This window comes from Dasypus novemcinctus, chromosome 13, assembly GCF_030445035.2.
Source record: "Dasypus novemcinctus isolate mDasNov1 chromosome 13, mDasNov1.1.hap2, whole genome shotgun sequence".
Lineage (NCBI taxonomy): Eukaryota > Metazoa > Chordata > Mammalia > Cingulata > Dasypodidae > Dasypus > Dasypus novemcinctus.
In genome coordinates this window covers 29,182,784-29,200,511 of record NC_080685.1, presented here as the reverse complement: position 1 = coordinate 29,200,511, position 17,728 = coordinate 29,182,784, and the positions used below count along the sequence as shown (strand labels likewise).

At 42.0% G+C, this 17,728-nt stretch overlaps 2 protein-coding genes and 2 non-coding genes across 4 annotated transcripts; 2 read left to right on the top strand and 2 right to left on the bottom strand.

Annotated features, from left to right (window-relative positions):
- The first annotated feature begins 5,611 nt into the window (after positions 1–5,611).
- Positions 5,612–5,748, top strand: LOC111759558 (small nucleolar RNA SNORA2/SNORA34 family). Its single transcript, XR_002793503.1, has one exon. It is a non-coding gene; the product is annotated as a small nucleolar RNA SNORA2/SNORA34 family (small nucleolar RNA).
- Positions 5,749–7,696: 1,948 nt separating this feature from the next.
- Positions 7,697–7,768, bottom strand: TRNAM-CAU (transfer RNA methionine (anticodon CAU)). Its single transcript has one exon. It is a non-coding gene; the product is annotated as a tRNA-Met (tRNA).
- A 188-nt stretch (positions 7,769–7,956) lies between these two features.
- On the top strand, positions 7,957–15,319 carry ILF2 (interleukin enhancer binding factor 2). Its single transcript, XM_058309677.2, has 14 exons — positions 7,957–8,113; positions 9,244–9,303; positions 9,878–9,920; positions 10,309–10,413; positions 10,801–10,878; positions 11,216–11,318; positions 11,939–12,004; positions 12,317–12,433; positions 13,307–13,385; positions 13,615–13,702; positions 14,090–14,151; positions 14,230–14,344; positions 14,575–14,665; positions 14,806–15,319. The coding sequence occupies exons 1-14, from the start codon at positions 8,109–8,111 to the stop codon at positions 14,964–14,966; spliced, it is 1,173 nt and encodes a 390-aa protein (XP_058165660.1). The 5' UTR covers positions 7,957–8,108; the 3' UTR covers positions 14,967–15,319.
- A 567-nt stretch (positions 15,320–15,886) lies between these two features.
- SNAPIN (SNAP associated protein) lies at positions 15,887–17,311 on the bottom strand. Its single transcript, XM_004474957.4, has 4 exons — positions 17,125–17,311; positions 16,835–16,881; positions 16,455–16,573; positions 15,887–16,132 (listed from the first exon to the last, which is right to left on the bottom strand). The coding sequence occupies exons 1-4, from the start codon at positions 17,265–17,267 to the stop codon at positions 16,031–16,033; spliced, it is 411 nt and encodes a 136-aa protein (XP_004475014.1). The 5' UTR covers positions 17,268–17,311; the 3' UTR covers positions 15,887–16,030.
- Between the last annotated feature and the right edge of the window lie 417 nt (positions 17,312–17,728).

Below are 17,728 nucleotides of genomic sequence, written 5' to 3'. Positions count from 1 at the left end.
TTGAAAATTAAAAAAAAAAAAAAAAAAGGCAGTGGTCACCAGAGGCTCTGAGGTGAGGAAGAGGGAAGAATAGGGGTAACACGGAAGCATTTTGGGGGACATTGGAATTGTTCTGCATGACATTGCAATGATGGATACAGACCATTATATATTTTGTCAAAACCTATAAAACTGGGTGGGGCAAAGCGTAAACTATAATGTAAACTATAGACCATGGTTAGTAGCAATGCTTCAATATGTGTTCATCAATTGTAACAAATGTAACACACTAGTGAGAGACGTTGTTAATGTGGGAAAGTGTGGGAGGGAGAAGGGGTGGGGTATATGGGAATTCCCTATATTTTTCATATAACATTTATGTAATCTAAAGTTTCTTAAAAAAAAGAGAGAAAGAGAGAATTCTGAAAGCCACAAAAGAGCATTGTATCTCACACAAGGGGGTTTCAGTAAGATTAAGTGCCAGCTTTTCTCTGGAAACCGTGGAGGCAGGAAGGCAACGGAAGACACATTCAAAGTGCTGAAAGAACAAAAAAACAAACACTGCCAACCAAGAATTCTGTATCCAGCAAACCCGTCTTTCAAAAAGTAAGGGAGAGATTAAGATATTCCCAGATTAAAAAAAAGCTGAGGGAGTTCGTCATCATAAGATGGGTCCTTACAAGAAATGCTGAAAGCAGTCTGCAGGTTGAAAGGCAAGAGCCCTAGACAATTGACCGAAGCCATATGAAGAAATGAAGATCTCGGGAAAGAATAATGACATGAGTAAACAGAAATACCAGTATTACTGTATTTTCTACTGTTTACTTCCTATGAGATCTAGAAGGCAAATACATAAAATATAATAATAAATCAATGGTTTGGGATTCTTAATGTATAAACATGTAATTTGTGATTAAAAACTACATAAAGGTGGGAGTGTGGAGGGGTATGGGAATAGTTTGCATATATTACTATTGAAGTTAATTAGTATGGAAGCAAACTATTTTTTACAGATTTAGTGTGTTAACTTTTTTTTTTTTTTTTTTTTTTTTTTTTTTTTTTTAGATTTATTTTTATTTATTTAATTCCCCTCCCCTCCCCCGGTTGTCTGTTTTCTGTGTCTTTTTGCTGCGTCTTGTTTCTTTGTCTGCTTCTGTTGTCGTCAGCAGCACGGGAAGTGTGGGCGGCACCATTCCTAGGCAGACTGCTCCCTCCTTCGCGCTGGGCGGCTCTCCTTATGGGTGCACTCCTTGCGCATGGGGCTCCCCTACACGGGGGACACCCCTGTGTGGCACTGCACTCCTTGCGCGCATCAGCACTGCGCATGGGCCAGCTCCACACGGGTCAAGGAGGCCCGGGGCTTGAACCGCGGACCTCCCATGTGGTAGACGGACGCCCTAACCACTGGGCCAAAGTCCGTTTCCCTTAACTTTTTTTTTTAAGATTTATTTTTATTTATTTCTCTCCCCCTCCCCACTCCCCCCACCAGCTGTCTGCTCTCTGTGTCTGTTTCCATTCTTGTCGGCGGCACCAAAAATCTGTGTCTCTTTTTGTTGTGTCATCTCTCTGTGTGTGTGGCGGCCACTCCTGGGCAGGCTGAACTTTCTTTCGCGCTGGGCCAGCTCTCCCTATGGGGTGCACCCCCCGCGTGCGGCTCTCCTATGTGGGGGACACCCCTGCGTGGCAGGGCACTCCTTGCGCACATCAGCACTGCACATAGGCCAGCTCCACACGAGTCAAGGAGGCCCTGGGCTTGAACCCTGGTAGGCAGATGCTCTATCTGTTGAGTCAAGTTTGCCTCCCTAGCATGTTAAATTTAAGTACCATGGTAATCACAAAGAAAATATCATGGAAAATGAATCGTAGAGACAGAAAGTAGAATACAGAGTGCTAGAGGTGGGGGATAGGAGCAATGGTGACTTAATGCAAAATGAGTTTAGGATGGTGGTGAGGATACTGCAACATTGTGAATGTGATTAATCCCACTGAATGGCATGCTTGGGAGGATTTGGGATGAAAAGATTTATGTCGTATATATGTTTCCACAATCTAAAAAAGAAAGAAAAAATTAAAGAGATAATGACAGGCGGCGGACTTGGCCCAGTGGTTAGGGTGTCCACCTACCACATGGGAGGTCCGCGCTTCAAACCCCGGGCCTCCTTGACCCGTGTGGAGCTGGCCCATGCGCAGCGCTGATGCGCGCAAGGAGTGCCCTGCCACGCAGGGGTGTCCCCCAAATAGGGGAGCCCCACACTCAAGGAGTGTGCCCCGTAAGGAGAGCCGCCCAGCGTGAAAGAAAGTGCAGCCTGCCCAGGAATAGTGCCGCACACACGGAGAGCTGACACAACAAGATGATGCAACAGCAGCAACAAAAAAAGAAACAGATTCCTGTGCTGCTGACAACAACAGAAGCAGACAAAGAAGACGACGCAGCAAATAGACACAGAAAAGACAGAAAACAGACAACCGGGTGGGGTTGGAAGGGGAGAGAAATAAATAAATAAATCTTAAAAAAAAAACAGAGAGATAATGACAAATAAATGCAATACGTGATACTGGATGGTATCTAAGAATTGAGGAGAAAAGGCTCAAAAGAACATTATTGGGGGGGGGGGAGCGGACTTGGCCCAGTGGTTAGAGCATCCGACTACCACATGGGAGATCCGTGGTTCTAAACCCTGGGCCTCCTTGACCCATGTGGAGCTGGCCCATGCGCAGTGCTGATGTGTGCAAGGAGTGCCCTGCCACGCAGGGGTGTCCCCACGTAGGGGAGCCCCACACGCAAGGAGTGCGCCCCATAAGGAGAGCCGCCCAGTGTGAAAGAAAGTGCAGCCTGCCTAAGAATGGCGCTGCATACATGGAGAGTTGACACACAAGATGACGCAACAAAAAGAAACACAGATTCCCGTGCCGCTGACAACAACAGAAGCGGACAAAGAAGACGACACAGCAAATAGACACAGAGAACAGACAACCAGGGTGAGACAACCAGGGTGGGTAGAGAAATAAATAAATAAATCTTTAAAAAAACATTATTGGGACAGAAGGAAAAAATTGGAATATAGAATATAAGCTTTATATCAGCATTACATTTTTTTAAACTTGACAACTGCACTTAACGTGATTATATAAGTGAATAACCTTCTTCATAGGAAATGTAAATGGAAGAATTATGTGTGAGGATTATGATGTGTGCAACCTGTTCTCATATGTTCAGAAGATAAATAGATGATAGAAATGATATGGTAAATATGGGAAAATGTTAAAATTGATGAATTTAGGTATCTGGGGGAGGAAGGACATTGGGGATCTCTGTACGGGGTTTGTATTATTTCTGAAACTGTCCCGTGAGTTTGAAATTATTTCAATGAAAAAGTTAAAAGAAATCAGCATATACACATAAACATCTGGATTTCTTGAGGTATTAAAAGAACTGGCAATCTAGTTCCCACATCCCCTTGTGAACAATCAGCTGGAACCAAGAACCCATTCCCTCCTTTAGATGAGTGTAGTTTATCACGGTTCCTACCCATACTGCTTCACTCATTTGCATTACCTGTCAGGCTACAGTAGGAGTTTGTGTTTTCAAGATTTCAATCTTAATCTAGGATGTAAGGTGTGTGTATGTAGAAATAACTGAGGAGGAGAGGCTAGAAAGAGGCTGGGTGAGGGCAGACCAGGAAAACTTTAGTCTGACTGGCTGCAGATTGCATTTCTTATCCTATAGGAGGTGGAGGGGTTCCACAGACAGGGGAGGTAGATGGGAGATGGGGAGGTGTTTCCTAAGTAGAATCAAGTGGACTTTGGAAAGAGAAGACAGTACACAAATCAGAGGTCTAGGTGACATTGACCCAGTAGTTGAGAAACTGAAGATGCAAATCTTTGAGGGATGATAATTCCAGTTTATTGAGTTTGAGCCATGTGTAGATGCCAAGTAGAGGTATCCAAAAGGCCACTGGATTAGAGGAACTGGAGCTCAGAAAAATTGACTGGACTAGAGGCAGAGTTTGGTAACTGAGTTTCTCTTTCAATAATGGGAGTAATCTGTCCAACCTTCAACTGAAGACAACCAAGAATGCTGGAACTCAAAGAATTAATTAGATAGTGAGGCATTCTTGTTCTGAAAGCATGAAAGAACAAGAAAACAGAATGGTGAGCCCAGCAGTAGGGCTACATTTATTCGGGTCATTTACTGATCTGAATTGCTGATTGAAAATAGGCTGTGTGGGGCTAGTGAGGCAAAAATTGAAGTCCAATGTTCTCAAAGGTGAGAACCCTGGTAAACCATCTTCCTGTTTTGGGTTAGGATCCTGAAAAGCTGCACTCCTAGGGGAATCCTAGGAATAAAGCAAACCAGAAATACCAAAATAGTCAAAATCCAAAATTAACAATCAGTTGATAAGTTTAATAGCAGGTTAGACTCAACTGAGGAGTAATTAGTGAAAAGACAAAAACTAATCAGAATGAAGCATGGAGTAAAAGGAGGGGAAAACATAAAAGAGAGGTAAGAAACTTAGAGAATACTGTGAGAAAAGCAATATTTCAAAAGAATGGCTGAGAAATGTTAAAAATAGATGTAAAACATCAAGCCATGGATTCAATGGTTCCCAGAAAGTTCAACAAACCTCAAACAAGATTTTTTTTAAAAAATCCACATCTAGACCCATCAGAATGCAACTGCAGGAAACTAAATCAAAGATAATATCTTTAAAATGGCAAGAAAAAAAAGACTAGCTTCCAAGGAGCAACAATTAGATGACAACTGTTTTTCCTATGGCAAACGTGGAAGCTATAAGACAGTAGAATAATATTATAAAAGTGCTGAAAGAAAAGAACCTCCAACCTAATGTACTAGTCAGGGTTCTCCAGAGAAACAGGACCTACCGGATATATGTATATCTATAGTAAGAAGGTTATATTAAGGAACTGGCTCACATGATCGTGGGGACTGGCAAGGCAGAATAACACAGGGCAGGATAAATTCTGAAGTGCGGGGAAGTTCTGGCCGGTATGACGTTGAAGCCTTGATTCTGAAATCTGTAAGGGAAGGCAGCAGGCTAGAACCTCCAAAGTAGAGGGGCATAGTCTTGAGGCAGAATTTCTTCTTCATCTCTGCAACACTCAGTTCTTTGCTTTCCAGGTCTCTGACTAATTGGATGAGGCCCATTCACATCTTACACAAAATCAACTGATTATAGATGCTAATTCCATCTGCAAAATACCTTCACAGCTACCTCCCAGCCAGTGTTTAACCAAACAGCTGGACACCATAACCTAGCCAAGTTAGCACATAAAATTACCCATGACACCTAGGAAGGAAACTATACTTCAAAAACAAAGGTGAAACGAGGATATATTCGAGGGAACTTTCCAAGGTGATAAGAATGTTCCTTATCTTAATCTGGGTATGGTTTCATGTACTTAATACATTACTCAAAACTATGGGCTGCACTCTTAAGATCTGTGCATTTTACTCTATATAAATTATATATCAATAAAATATATAAAAGATTACATAACAGCAATAGTATGTAATTCTGGAGGGAATGGCTGTGGTAAATGGAATTAACTTATTCTTATATTTCAGGAGGAGGGTGAAAATGTTGCATAACATTAGACTTTGCATGTTGTTTTGACCCTGAATCAAGGTCAGCAGTTTGATGGAGCTGTTGGTTTCAAACAGGATCCTAAAGAAATGTCTTCCTATGGTCTGTTGACCATTTCAAAACTTTGGAAATGTTATGGTCAATTCATTAGAAAATATCTGAGTCATTGGTGATAGGTGTGAACTAGTATTTACTTGTAGTCATAATAAAAACCTGGGAATCTAAAATATACGGTTCCTTGATTAACTTGTTCTTTAGAATTATAATGCAGTTTAAACTAATTATTACCAAAAATTATTGTGGAAGGATTTTCCATCCAAAACAGTAGGACAGTTCAGGACTGTGACCTTACTTTGAATATTGTTTCTTATTATATGGTCAGAGCCCTAACTTGTATATTTTAAACTTCATTCAAAGGTGAGAACCTTCCTGTTTCTAAAAACAAGGTATTTTTTTCCTCCTTTCAGTTAATTTGCCTTTGAAACTATCATAATGTCTCTTGATTCTGCTATGGGACTACATTTACCTAATATGATAATAATAGACAACAAAAAGTTTTTAGTTTATTGGATTCTGAAAGTGCATCTTTATTACAGACAGTGGTTGAAAAAAACTGATTTCACTGGAAAGGCACTAGTTAATTAAATGTGATGAAAGGCACAGATTTCATTGGATTTCATTGCTTGGTGAAAGATAGCAAATATTTGGAAAGTAAGATGTATTTTTTTTAGGAAGATGAGAAGGAGAACTCTCTCCTTTCGACAGGAAAAATGAATTTTTATATTGTTTCTTAAATGTTTTTCTAGTTTGTTAATTGTTGCAACAAATGACTGATAAAGGGTTACTATCACTAATGTGTAAAATGCTTGTGTGAAGTAATTAAAAACTAAAGATAAATGCTTAAAATGTAATTGGACAAAGGCAATTTATGGACAGATTTAAAAGAAGACAGAAGCAGCTGATAGTGTTCATTTTTACTGTAAATAAATGAAATAACAAGGAAAAAAAAGGATGCATGTTGTAATTTTTAGGGTGGCTACTAAGAGTAGCAAAAGAGTGCCATAATTTCCCATTAACAGAGGGGGAAAAGTAATAATAAACATTAATTGATCAATGCCAAAGAAGGTAAGAAGGGGGGTGGATAACAGAAGGGACAATAGAGAGGCCGTAGCAATATGATTGATTTAAGTATAAATACAGTTTTTCTTTGAAACTGAACAAATGTACGTTAATGTTACAAGATGTTAATATCAGGCAAAAATCCAATGGAAGCAAAATATGGACAGTAATGTATAGTAATACATTAATAATCTTCCATTAAGGGTAAAAAAAAAAAAGGAAAAAAAACTAAGTGAAAGAAACTAGACAAAAGGTACTACATATTGTTTGATTCCATCTATACAGAATACAAATAGAAATAAATAGAAAGATGGAAACAGAATAGCATCTATGTACGGCAGGAGTAGCAGAAAGAGTGAAAGGTGATTATTAAGGGGTAGAGATTTTTATGTTTGTCTGTTTTTTGTTATTATTGGGATAATGAAAAATTCTCTAATAATGACTAAAGTGATGAATGCACAGCGAAGTGATTATATCAAATACTATTGATTGTACACCTCGGATGGATTGTACGCTTTATTAGGATGTATCAATAAAATTGATTTAAAAAATACAAACACAGTATACCTTATATAAGGACGAAATCCGCCAGTTTGTAGAGTGAGGAGAGAAGAGAGCTGGGGGAAAGTGGGGAACAAAGATGGGTTGAGTCCTCTCGGTGCCAATTTCCTTGCTCCCTTTTTCTGAGTCCCCTTCTAAAGGCTGCCTGTTTCCCTTCTAGCCCCTCACCACAAAGCGTTTTCGTCTCTTTCAGTCAGTACAATTCCTCCCTTTTTGCCTCGAGTTTCTAGCCTTCCGTGAACCACACAAGTGTAGTGTTCACTGCTGCCTTCTTTCCTCGCCAGTGCCAGAAGCAGCTTTGAAATGCTACATTTTGAGGAAGGAAGATTAGAAAGATGGCGTTAGCATCTAGAGAAAAAATTAAAATTAAAGGAATTAAAATTACACGTATTACCCTAGAAAGTAAGGAAGGGGGAAAAGAAGTAGCGGGCTAGCAGAGGATGGTTTCGATCCATCGACCTCTGGGTTATGGGCCCAGCACGCTTCCGCTGCGCCACTCTGCTACCTCCTAAACCAACTTTGAAAATATCATATAGAAAGTTTTCTTAATGTGTTTGGGATCCTGACGTCTCTTTACGGGCGCTACCTAGTGTTTGAGAAAAGAAATGTCTTTGCTACCGAGCCTGTTCTTACTGGCTGCTTCCTGAGAGAGCAAGGGTTTTTTTAATTGGTTCTTAAGCCGGCTTGCCAAAATAAACCAATAGGCACAAACGACGGGGTAAGGCGGGAGCCAATGGCGCTGTGTTTTGTTGGAGGACGCCGGCAAGCTGTTGCTCCAGTTGTCGGCTTCTCAGAGGAAAGGGGCGGTTGGTGTGGTCTCCATTGTTCGGGATTTAGGGCGCCATGAGGTAAGGGGACCGGGGTGATCTAAGAAAGTTTCGGGTATTCGACCCGAAACTTTGAGAAGCTTTGAGAAGGTGGGCCGGTAGGAGCCTGAGGAAGATGCGGGGCTGGTCTAAAACCTGAGATCTCCCGCCCTGGGAGCGGAGGAGGGGTCGCGGGCCGGCTGGGGCGGGGAAAATAGGCCTGGGATGGGGGTGGGGCCCAGGAGTGGGGAGGCGGGCTCGACTTCTCTGTCTCTGAGAGGGGGTGTCCCCAGATCCCAGGATCATCCGTGGAGAGATACCCCTACTCCGTCTAGATCTTAACAAGGGGTGCTTGAGCTTGAATTGAAATGCAAACAAACGTTATTCTTGTGGGGACGTCCTGGTGCGGGTGTGATGTACTTATTAACTAGTACACAGTATAGTGTGGACTTCGTAAGGGTTCCGTGGTTTTCACCTGGCAGAAGGGTCCGTGGAACAAAAAAGGTTAATAGCCGCTGGTCTAGACTGACAAGGTTGGAACTTGCCCATTCAGCCTCAGTGCCAGTTGCTTCACATAATAGGCCATGATCAGTAAGTTCTAAAATACGTTAGTGAATAAATGGGCAACCACTGTAATCTCAGAATAACTTCTGGAATTAATAGGGTATGTAGGGATTCAGTATCTAGGCCCCATCATTATCTGGTGGTGTGATTAAAATTACCTTGGATGGGGAGGGGATGGGTACCATTTGGAATGGGGAGAAGTGTAAGTGATTGGAGTAGGGTCACTTGGCCTCTAGAGGGATTGTTTACTGTAACAATCGAAGTTGGCTAATTTGAAATGATGTGGTTGATAGAGTGGAGATTGCTGCAGCGAAGTCAAAGCAAAATCCTCTTTTAAAAAATTTTTATTTTATTCATTTTTTAAAAAAACATTACATTCAAAAAATATGAGGTCCCCATTCACCCCCACCGCCCCCACCCCACCACTCCCCCCACAGCAACACTCTCCCCCATCATCATGACACATCCATTGCATCTGGTGAGTACATCTCTGGGCATCGCTGCACCCCATGGCCTGTGGTCCACACCATAGCCCACACTCTCCCACGTTCCATCCAGTGGGCCATGGGAGGACATGCAAAAAACAAAATCCTTGTATTCATTTCTAGGGGTGACAGAGGCCGTGGTCGTGGTGGGCGCTTTGGTTCCAGAGGAGGCCCAGGAGGAGGGTGAGTGCCAGTTTTTAGCATCTCTGCACTGGTTGGTTTCTCTTTTAATTATCTAAATTGGAATTTGGAGTGGACTAGTGTTATCTGTTTTTTGTGAAGTCTGACAGTGGTTTATTAGCAATATCTCTTTTCATGCTGTCCTGCTAAATATTGACTTGACTAAGAAAGATTCCCTACAGGAGACTGTTACCAAGTCTGAGGGCACAAATGTTTTCAAAATGGCTGGTGCACTGTAATCCTAATATGTGAACCTATTAACTAGATGTCAGTGGTTGAGTGAAAGGTTTGGGTGCAGTATGCAGTTATGATGTAGATTTTTAGAACTTCCAACTTTGAGCGATTGTTTTATATCTTAGTTAAATTTTTATCTGTTCAGGAAGCTGGATGTCATCTGGAATACTAAGAGAGCTCTCTTTCTTGATGTCAGCCTCCAGGAGGTGCTAGAAAACCAAACTTGTGAAAGAGAGGACATAAAAACACTGCTTTGCTTTGTTTCTAAGTTAAGGCAGCTTGTGCCAAACAGCTCATTTGATTTCTGTGTGGTACATAATTTGGACTGTTTTTCTTGTTTTAGGTTCAGGCCCTTTGTGCCACATATCCCATTTGATTTCTATTTGGTGAGTACCTTGGGTTAATAGGAATTTTCTGGCTGCTGTTTACCATAAACATATAAGTGGAGTTTAACATCCCCCTGTTAATGAAGTCAAATGGAGCAGGTACAGGGATTTGTGAATAGAATTGGATTTGAGTCAGCTGTGTGTTGTTTTACATACAAAAAAGTGTAAACAGGGTGAAGAGATGATTTCATGGCTACTATTGGCAGTGATATGATTGTACTTTTTGTTCTGAATAATTAATTGTACAATCTGGCTTATCAATATAAAAGTAATGACCTTGAATTATGGCTGTTCTGTTACATGTACTATTGTAGCAACATTACATAGCACTTATTATTTTGGGTAAACAGTCTGTTTATTGTTTGTAAATAATTGATTTCTGTTTCAGTGTGAAATGGCCTTTCCCAGGGTCAAACCAGCACCTGATGAAACCTCCTTCAGTGAGGCCTTGCTGAAGAGGAATCAGGACCTTGCTCCCAATTCTGCTGAACAGGTATGTTATTTTGACTTCCTGCCTGAGAGTTCTCTAAGTAAGTTAGAAAAGTGGATAACCTTAGATGAGGTTAAGACCAATGTTACTAGAGCCTGAATCCCAGAGAGGGTTTAATTGTTCTTATTTTTCATTGTGAATGGAGATAGAAAGCCAGCTGAGTATATTAACAGATTACATATATATTCAGGTTTTTATTGGGAAATCTATTTATGGGATCACAAAGTTCCCTTTTGGCATATTCAAGGCCAGAAGGATCAAAATGTTTTTAAAGCTCTGTGTTGGTATTGTTTCAGCTTGTATGAAAAGGATTATGAGAAAATATTGAAACTCTGAGAAATTGCTTGTGATTTTTCACCTGAGAGAATTTTTGTCTTATGCTGTTTCCAGGCCTCCATCCTTTCTCTGGTGACAAAAATAAACAATGTGATTGACAATTTAATTGTGGCTCCAGGGACATTTGAAGTGGTGAGTTTTTGTTAGATAAGTCCTAAGAAAGGGCAGCTTCTCTACTGTGGCAGTTTCTTGGCTTCTGTCTCTTAATTCTTCAGTTTCCTTTTATCCAAATCCAAGCCTAAAATGGGAACATGCAGTGGAATTCCTTTGTAGTGCTGATCTTGTAGACAAGCCTTGTATCACTGTTATCAGCTAGCCATGATATATCAGGCTTTCATGTGGTTTTGTGGATATGGTTTGGCCTCTCTTATATCTAAATATGGATAATAAGAAGCCTTGTAATGGAGTTCTCAGAGAAACTAGGCAGCCTTCTTTCTTATAAGCTTTTTTGAAATCCCTTTTCCAACAGCAAATTGAGGAAGTCCGACAGGTAGGATCATACAAAAAGGGAACAATGACCACAGGACACAACGTGGCTGACCTGGTAGTAATTCTAAAGATTCTACCAACATGTGAGTATACCCCTTTTTGGTCACAGAAGCAGAACATAGCAGTTGCGTTTTGGGCATAGGGGTCTTCAAAGCCTAAATTTCTTGGGAAAAAGTATGTTTGGAAGAGAAGTGGGAACTTTATTTTATGATGTATGTTGGGGTAACTGGGGGCAAACTTGAGTATTGTCTGAAAGAACTAATAGTGTTTCTCAGCTAGAGGCAATTTTGCCTCCCCCCCCCCTTCCCGGACATTTGGCAATATCTGGAGACATTTTTGGTTGTCACAACTAGGGAGTGCTACTGGCATCAAGTGGGTAGAGGCCAGGGTTGTTGCTAAACATCCTATAATGCACAGGATAGCTCTCCCCCACCAGAATTATCCAGCCCAAAATATCTTTAGTACCACTGATAAGTAATCCTCTGTAGGAGAAGGGTATGGGTGTAGCAGGTATCTTTTCCCCTAAAGCCTTCCAAGTTATCTTCTAGGCCTTGGCTTCCCCTTTTATAAGTGTTTATTACACACTCTTGCTTCTGCCTTGAAAAATGGGGTAGAAATGAAGTGTGCAAAGTAGCTTAGAGATGTATAGAAAGTCTATATAAATAAATTACAACATTCTCTATTTCCTTTTTTCACAATCTAGTGGAAGCTGTTGCTGCCCTGGGGAACAAAGTTGTGGAAAGCCTAAGAGCACAGGATCCTTCTGAAGGTTTGTCTTTGTTGCTGAATATGTATTTAGTAGCCATAGTAGCTAGATCCTATAATTAAGTATATTCTCAACAAAGTCAGGTCAGGTGGAAGAGTAAAAGCAGAATTTTATATTGGGAAGATTTTGTAGGGACCTTAGGTGTTGACAATCCATTTGATCTCCCTTCTGTGCTCTAAATACTCATTCAAGATTCTTCTTGCTATTGAAAAAACAAACAAAAAAACCTACCGATTTCCACCCCCCATCCTAGATTTAACCTTGGTCATCTAATGGAAATGTGAATTAGAGCTTTTGACTTTTCTTTTCCTTCAGTTTTAACCATGCTGACCAATGAAACTGGCTTTGAGATCAGTTCTTCTGACGCTACAGTGAAGATTCTTATTACAACAGTGCCACCCAATCTCCGAAAACTGGACCCAGAACTCCATTGTTAGTTCTTTTTTTGTGTGTGTGTGTGCCCATTGCTTGGATATTTGGTTAAAGATGTGATATAAAGTTGCTGTTGAGTTTACTTAGCTTGTTTCTGTCCACGCACAAGTTTCTTGGAATTGAAGGACCTAAGTTTCTCTTTATCTTTGCAATCTCCTTCTGCTGTTTGGAAATAGTTTTACCTGATTGCTAGTGAAATGTTCAAAGACAGGATGGCCATGCAAGCAATTTGAAGACTTAAAATACCTGAGGAAGTATTTATTGGGGTGATAGACTTTTGGAGAAAATTGTGAGTTGTTGCATGCTTTTAGATTTGATTTGGAAGAGATATAGTGATTTTTGGACTAGTAATTTGTTAATCTGAGGAACACTGGGTGAAGAAGAGCTAAATCATTTTGCCCTCCTTCCTAGTTCTTTTTTTTATTTTTTATTTATTTATTTAACACCCCCCCCCCCCCGTTGTCGGTTCTGTGTGTCTGTTTGCTGCGTCTTGTTTCTTTGTCCGCTTGTGTTGTCGTCAGCAGCACGGGAAGTGTGGGCGGTGCCATTCCTGGGCAGGCTGCACTTTCTTTCGCGCTGGGCGGCTCTCCTTGTGGGGTGCACTCCTTGCACGTGGGGCTCCCCTACGCGGGGGACACCCCTGCGTGGCACAGCACTCCTTGCGCGCATCAGCACTGCGCATGGGCCAGCTCCACACGGGTCAAGGAGGCCCGGAGTTTGAACCGCGTACCTCCCATGTGGTAGACGGATGCCCTAACCACTGGGCCAAGTCCATTTCCCTCCTTCCTAGTTCTTGGACTATGGCAGTGGGATTGGATTGCTTGCTTTATGACAGGAATGTTCATCTCATCCTGTTTTTGTTTTGTCTTCTAGTGGATATCAAAGTATTGCAGAGTGCCTTGGCAGCCATCCGGCATGCTCGCTGGTTTGAGGAAAATGCTTCTCAGTCCACGTGAGTCCCTTCCTATTTTGAGCTGAGATAACCTAACCCTGCTAACTGCAGGAATAACAGGATACCTCCCATACTTCCTCTGCCAGAACTGTTTTGGCTGTGATCTGTTGGATTTTACTTTAAGTAAGCAATTTAGATGGACAGAAAGAGAATGTGTAGTTCTAGAAATAGTTTTAGCTCTGTACCTCAGGTGTGGAAGTACCTGATCTTACTACTATTAATATTTCAGAGTTAAAGTTCTCATCAGACTGCTGAAGGACTTGAGGATTCGTTTTCCTGGCTTTGAACCCCTCACACCCTGGATCCTCGATCTACTTGTAAGTCAAGGACAATTGGAGTTCCTAATCATCCCTATTTAATAGTAGTTGCTCTGAAACCTACCAGAATCTGACATTAGGTGAAGCTTAAGAGAAATCTCATTGGTGGACAAGTAATCCAATAAGGATTAAAAGTTTTATTGCTTCATTGGGTTTTTTGAATTATTCAGTGAAATGAGTAGTTGTTGAGTTACAGTGGCCCTTTATTGTCATTACTGCTGTCATTTCATTATTGTTGTATTGGAAATTACTGAACAAGGAGCTGTTTCAGAATTGTCCCTGAATGTCAACATTTTGGCTAGACCTTAATAAAGTTTTCCTATGCTAATGATGGTTTAAAGTTTAGTTTGAGGATAGAATTCCTACTTGAGATTGATTGTTTTCCAGGGGCACTATGCTGTGATGAACAACCCCACCAGACAGCCTTTGGCCCTCAACGTGGCATACAGGTACAACCTGCTTCTTTGGGTGTGGGGCTAGGAATATGTTGTTTTGTGCTTTTTAAAAATACCTGCCTTGTGTTTCAGGCGTTGCTTACAGATTCTTGCTGCAGGACTGTTCCTGCCAGGTTCAGTGGGTATCACTGACCCCTGTGAAAGTGGTAACTTCAGAGTACACACAGTCATGACTTTGGAACAACAGGTATTGGGACAATATGAAAAGGTCTGTTCTGTCCCACCCTTGAATATTCCTGGTCAAAAGGAAAATGGAATGTGGTCTTTTAGGAGTCAGGGAAGAAACTTGGCGTTCTCAAAGACTTTGGCTCTGAGATTAAAAGTTATCTTCATCTCTTTTTTTCACAAGGATGATGTTAGTCTAGTAAGGTACTTTGGTTCTCCCTGCTAATTTACCCTTACTTTGCTTTCCTTCAGGACATGGTCTGCTACACAGCTCAGACTCTCGTCCGAATACTCTCTCATGGAGGCTTCAGAAAGATCCTTGGCCAGGAGGGTGATGCTAGCTGTGAGTAACCACTGTGGAATAGGGCCTCCTTATGGTCCTCTGTGGTCTATAAAGAAGCTATATACTACTCAGAGATCTTAATATTTCCATGGCTTAAATGCTGGGCTACTTGTCTAAAATCCCCATTCTTTGGCTTCTAGATCTTGCTTCTGAAATATCCACCTGGGATGGAGTGATAGTGACACCTTCAGAAAAGGCTTATGAGAAGCCTCCAGAAAAGAAGGAAGGAGAGGAAGAGGAGGAGAATACAGAAGAACCACCTCAAGGAGAGGAAGAGGAAAGCATGGAGACTCAGGAGTGACCCTCCCCTCTCTTCATTCCCTTTCCTGTCCAAGGGAAAGACTGGAGCCTAACCTAATTGCTATTGGGCTTTCTATGGTGGCATTTCTATGGGATAGGGGAAAGAGAACAAGAAGGAAAAACCATAGAGAAGGTGTCATTCCACTGGGTTCTGATAATGGCTTATCAGCCAGAAATCTCCCGTTTATGACCTATGCCATCCATCTAGAGTGAAGCAGGATACCAACTTTTCTTCCTGATACTCCAGAATCCCCAACTCCTGGAAACCCCTCTCGACCAGTACCTTGTTGTTGAAATGTGAACTGTTAGAAATTTTTTTTTTTCTAAGAACAATTAAAGTACTTCCTAGTAGGATTCTTAGTCTTGTTTTTTCTTGGCATCTGACCACCTTTTTTGTTTCCTTTTGCTTTCTATATTCTTTTCACTGAAAATAATACTTGGGTCCTTTAATAGTAAATACCAAGTCACAATTTGAAGCAATTTTAATTAACAAAGTACAGATGACTCTCAAAACCTTTCCCCATATCAAAGTAAACTAGAGTACTGTTTTAAGCATTTATTGAATTCTAGAAATACTGCTATTATAATCAAGCCAGTGCAGTCAACAAAAGTGGGTGGGCAGAAGTCATTCACCTTGACTTTGCCTGCCTTTTCCAAATCCTCTAAACAAAGGAATATGAGAAATCACTAGGTAGAGGACATGCTGTCCAGCCCCCAACCACCAGGCATGTAACAGGAGACCATACCCTCATTAACAAGGCCTAAAGAAGAGGGAGGTGGGCCTTGGGTATGAAGCTTTTAAAAATCAAATGTTGAGGTCTCAGCTCATACTTGGAAAGCAGTAAGTGCCATTATATCAAGTCTTAAGTCCTTTGGGAACACAAGTTTCTTGCGATCCGCACAGATGGTTGCTTCAAATGCAAACCTTAGGGCTGCCTTTTTGATGTCCCAAGGTCTTAAGGTACTTAAGTATCTCTTGGAGTCGTCTTATGACTGCTGAAACAAGGCAGCTGGGGAACAGTTCTTGTGCTATTCTGAGGCCATAGGTCCCTCCTGTCGCCTGTGTTACTTGCTTGGGGAACCAGAGGGGTAAACTCCTGAATCCAGCATTGCCCTCCTGCGGGCCGTTTCCTTGGCAACACTGTGGTTTAGACGTCTCAGCCGTTCCTATAAGACAAAAGATTTAGAGTTTAATAACTGCTCTATGAAAGGCTTTAGAGCTCATTGCCAAGTAGACACTGCAAAATATCTTGGGCTTGGTCCGTCTCAAGGTCAGTCTTCTAAGATATAAAATAACGTAAATGACCACCTGGGTTTGGAGAATGAGCATAATGAGTTCTATTAATAGTTTACAACTCCCTTTTCCCGAAAGATTTTTTAAATTACTGTGATTCATGTTGAAGACTTCGTGCCACCCTTGAAAACTGGAGAATACCTTAAGGACTTATGAAGCAGGGTAAAGAATCACTGTTGCGAGAAATTCTTTTACCTGGGCATTCTGTAGAATGTTGTTGACCAATACGACTCGTCTCCGAGCATTAAGGAGCTTCTTCACATAGGGGTCAAGATCCAGGGCCACCTTCTGGTCCTCATTGATGCGGCATAATTCTGGGGGTGGAAGTGAGGTGCAACTAACGCCTATTGGCTCATGTCTTGTTCTCAGGGAAAGCAGGTCAGTGATGGAATAGAAAACACACGTTCACGTAAATGGGCCATAACCGCTAGAGACTTAAGACATCCCTGAAAGACGTCCATTGGCAGCCCTGATGTCCTAGAAGCAAGTGACAGACACCCAGCCCTGGGGCGGGCAAAAGAAAAGATCCTGAGAGTAAAGTGGAGGATTCCGGATCTATGGGGATGCTCACTCACCTGTAGCTAGGTTGTCAATATGTTCCCGAAGCTCTACCTGGCTCTCTCTGCAAAGGGGTACAAGGCCCAGACGGTCAATCAGCTGATGGAACTCAGGAAACTGATTCCCCTACTGATTGCCAAGTGCTGAGAGAAGCGAGCCTCAACACCCCCCACCGCCAACCTGCGGCCTTCCACCCGTTTTGCCCTGCCTCGAATCAATTTCCCAAACTTATTCTTAGTGGCACCTAACCACCATCTAGAAACCGCCCTTTCCTTGGCCCCGCCCTCCAACCTTCCCTCTAGGGCACCTGACGGCGTGGACGTGAGAGTCGAGCTGTTGTACAGCGGGTCTCAGAAACTCTAGGAGCCCCTCGGCGAACAGGTCGCGGCCTACGGGTACTGTCACCGGAGTCCCCGCCCCAGACACAGCAGCAGAACCAGCCCCCGCCATCGCGACCCGTCCTAATGCCCGGAACCTGCCGCAAGGGCCGCCGGGAACTACAGCTTCGCCGAAGTGCGCCGCGCGGGGGCGCTCGGGAACTGCCGTTTCCCATCCAGAAACTGGGATTTCTGGGAGATGGAGTCTGGACCCAACAAGGAGGAACGAAGGGCCCAGCCCTAGAGTCCCCTGGGAATTGTAGTTCATTGAAGACGCTGCTACGGTGATTTTGAAAGCCTTGTTCTCCACCTTTTAGGAGCTGAGGAAAGGGACTGTTTTGGGGGGTGGGTACTTTTTGTTTTCTAGAAAGTTGAAAAGTAAATGCTAATCTCAGTTGTTCATAGTCTCCCCATGTTAACTTTATGAGACCAGGTTATATTATATTCATATTGTATTTTTATATTTCTAAACCAAGAGTATATGTGTGTGTGTATATATTTACTTTCTAATTTTTTTAAAAGATTTTTAAAAAG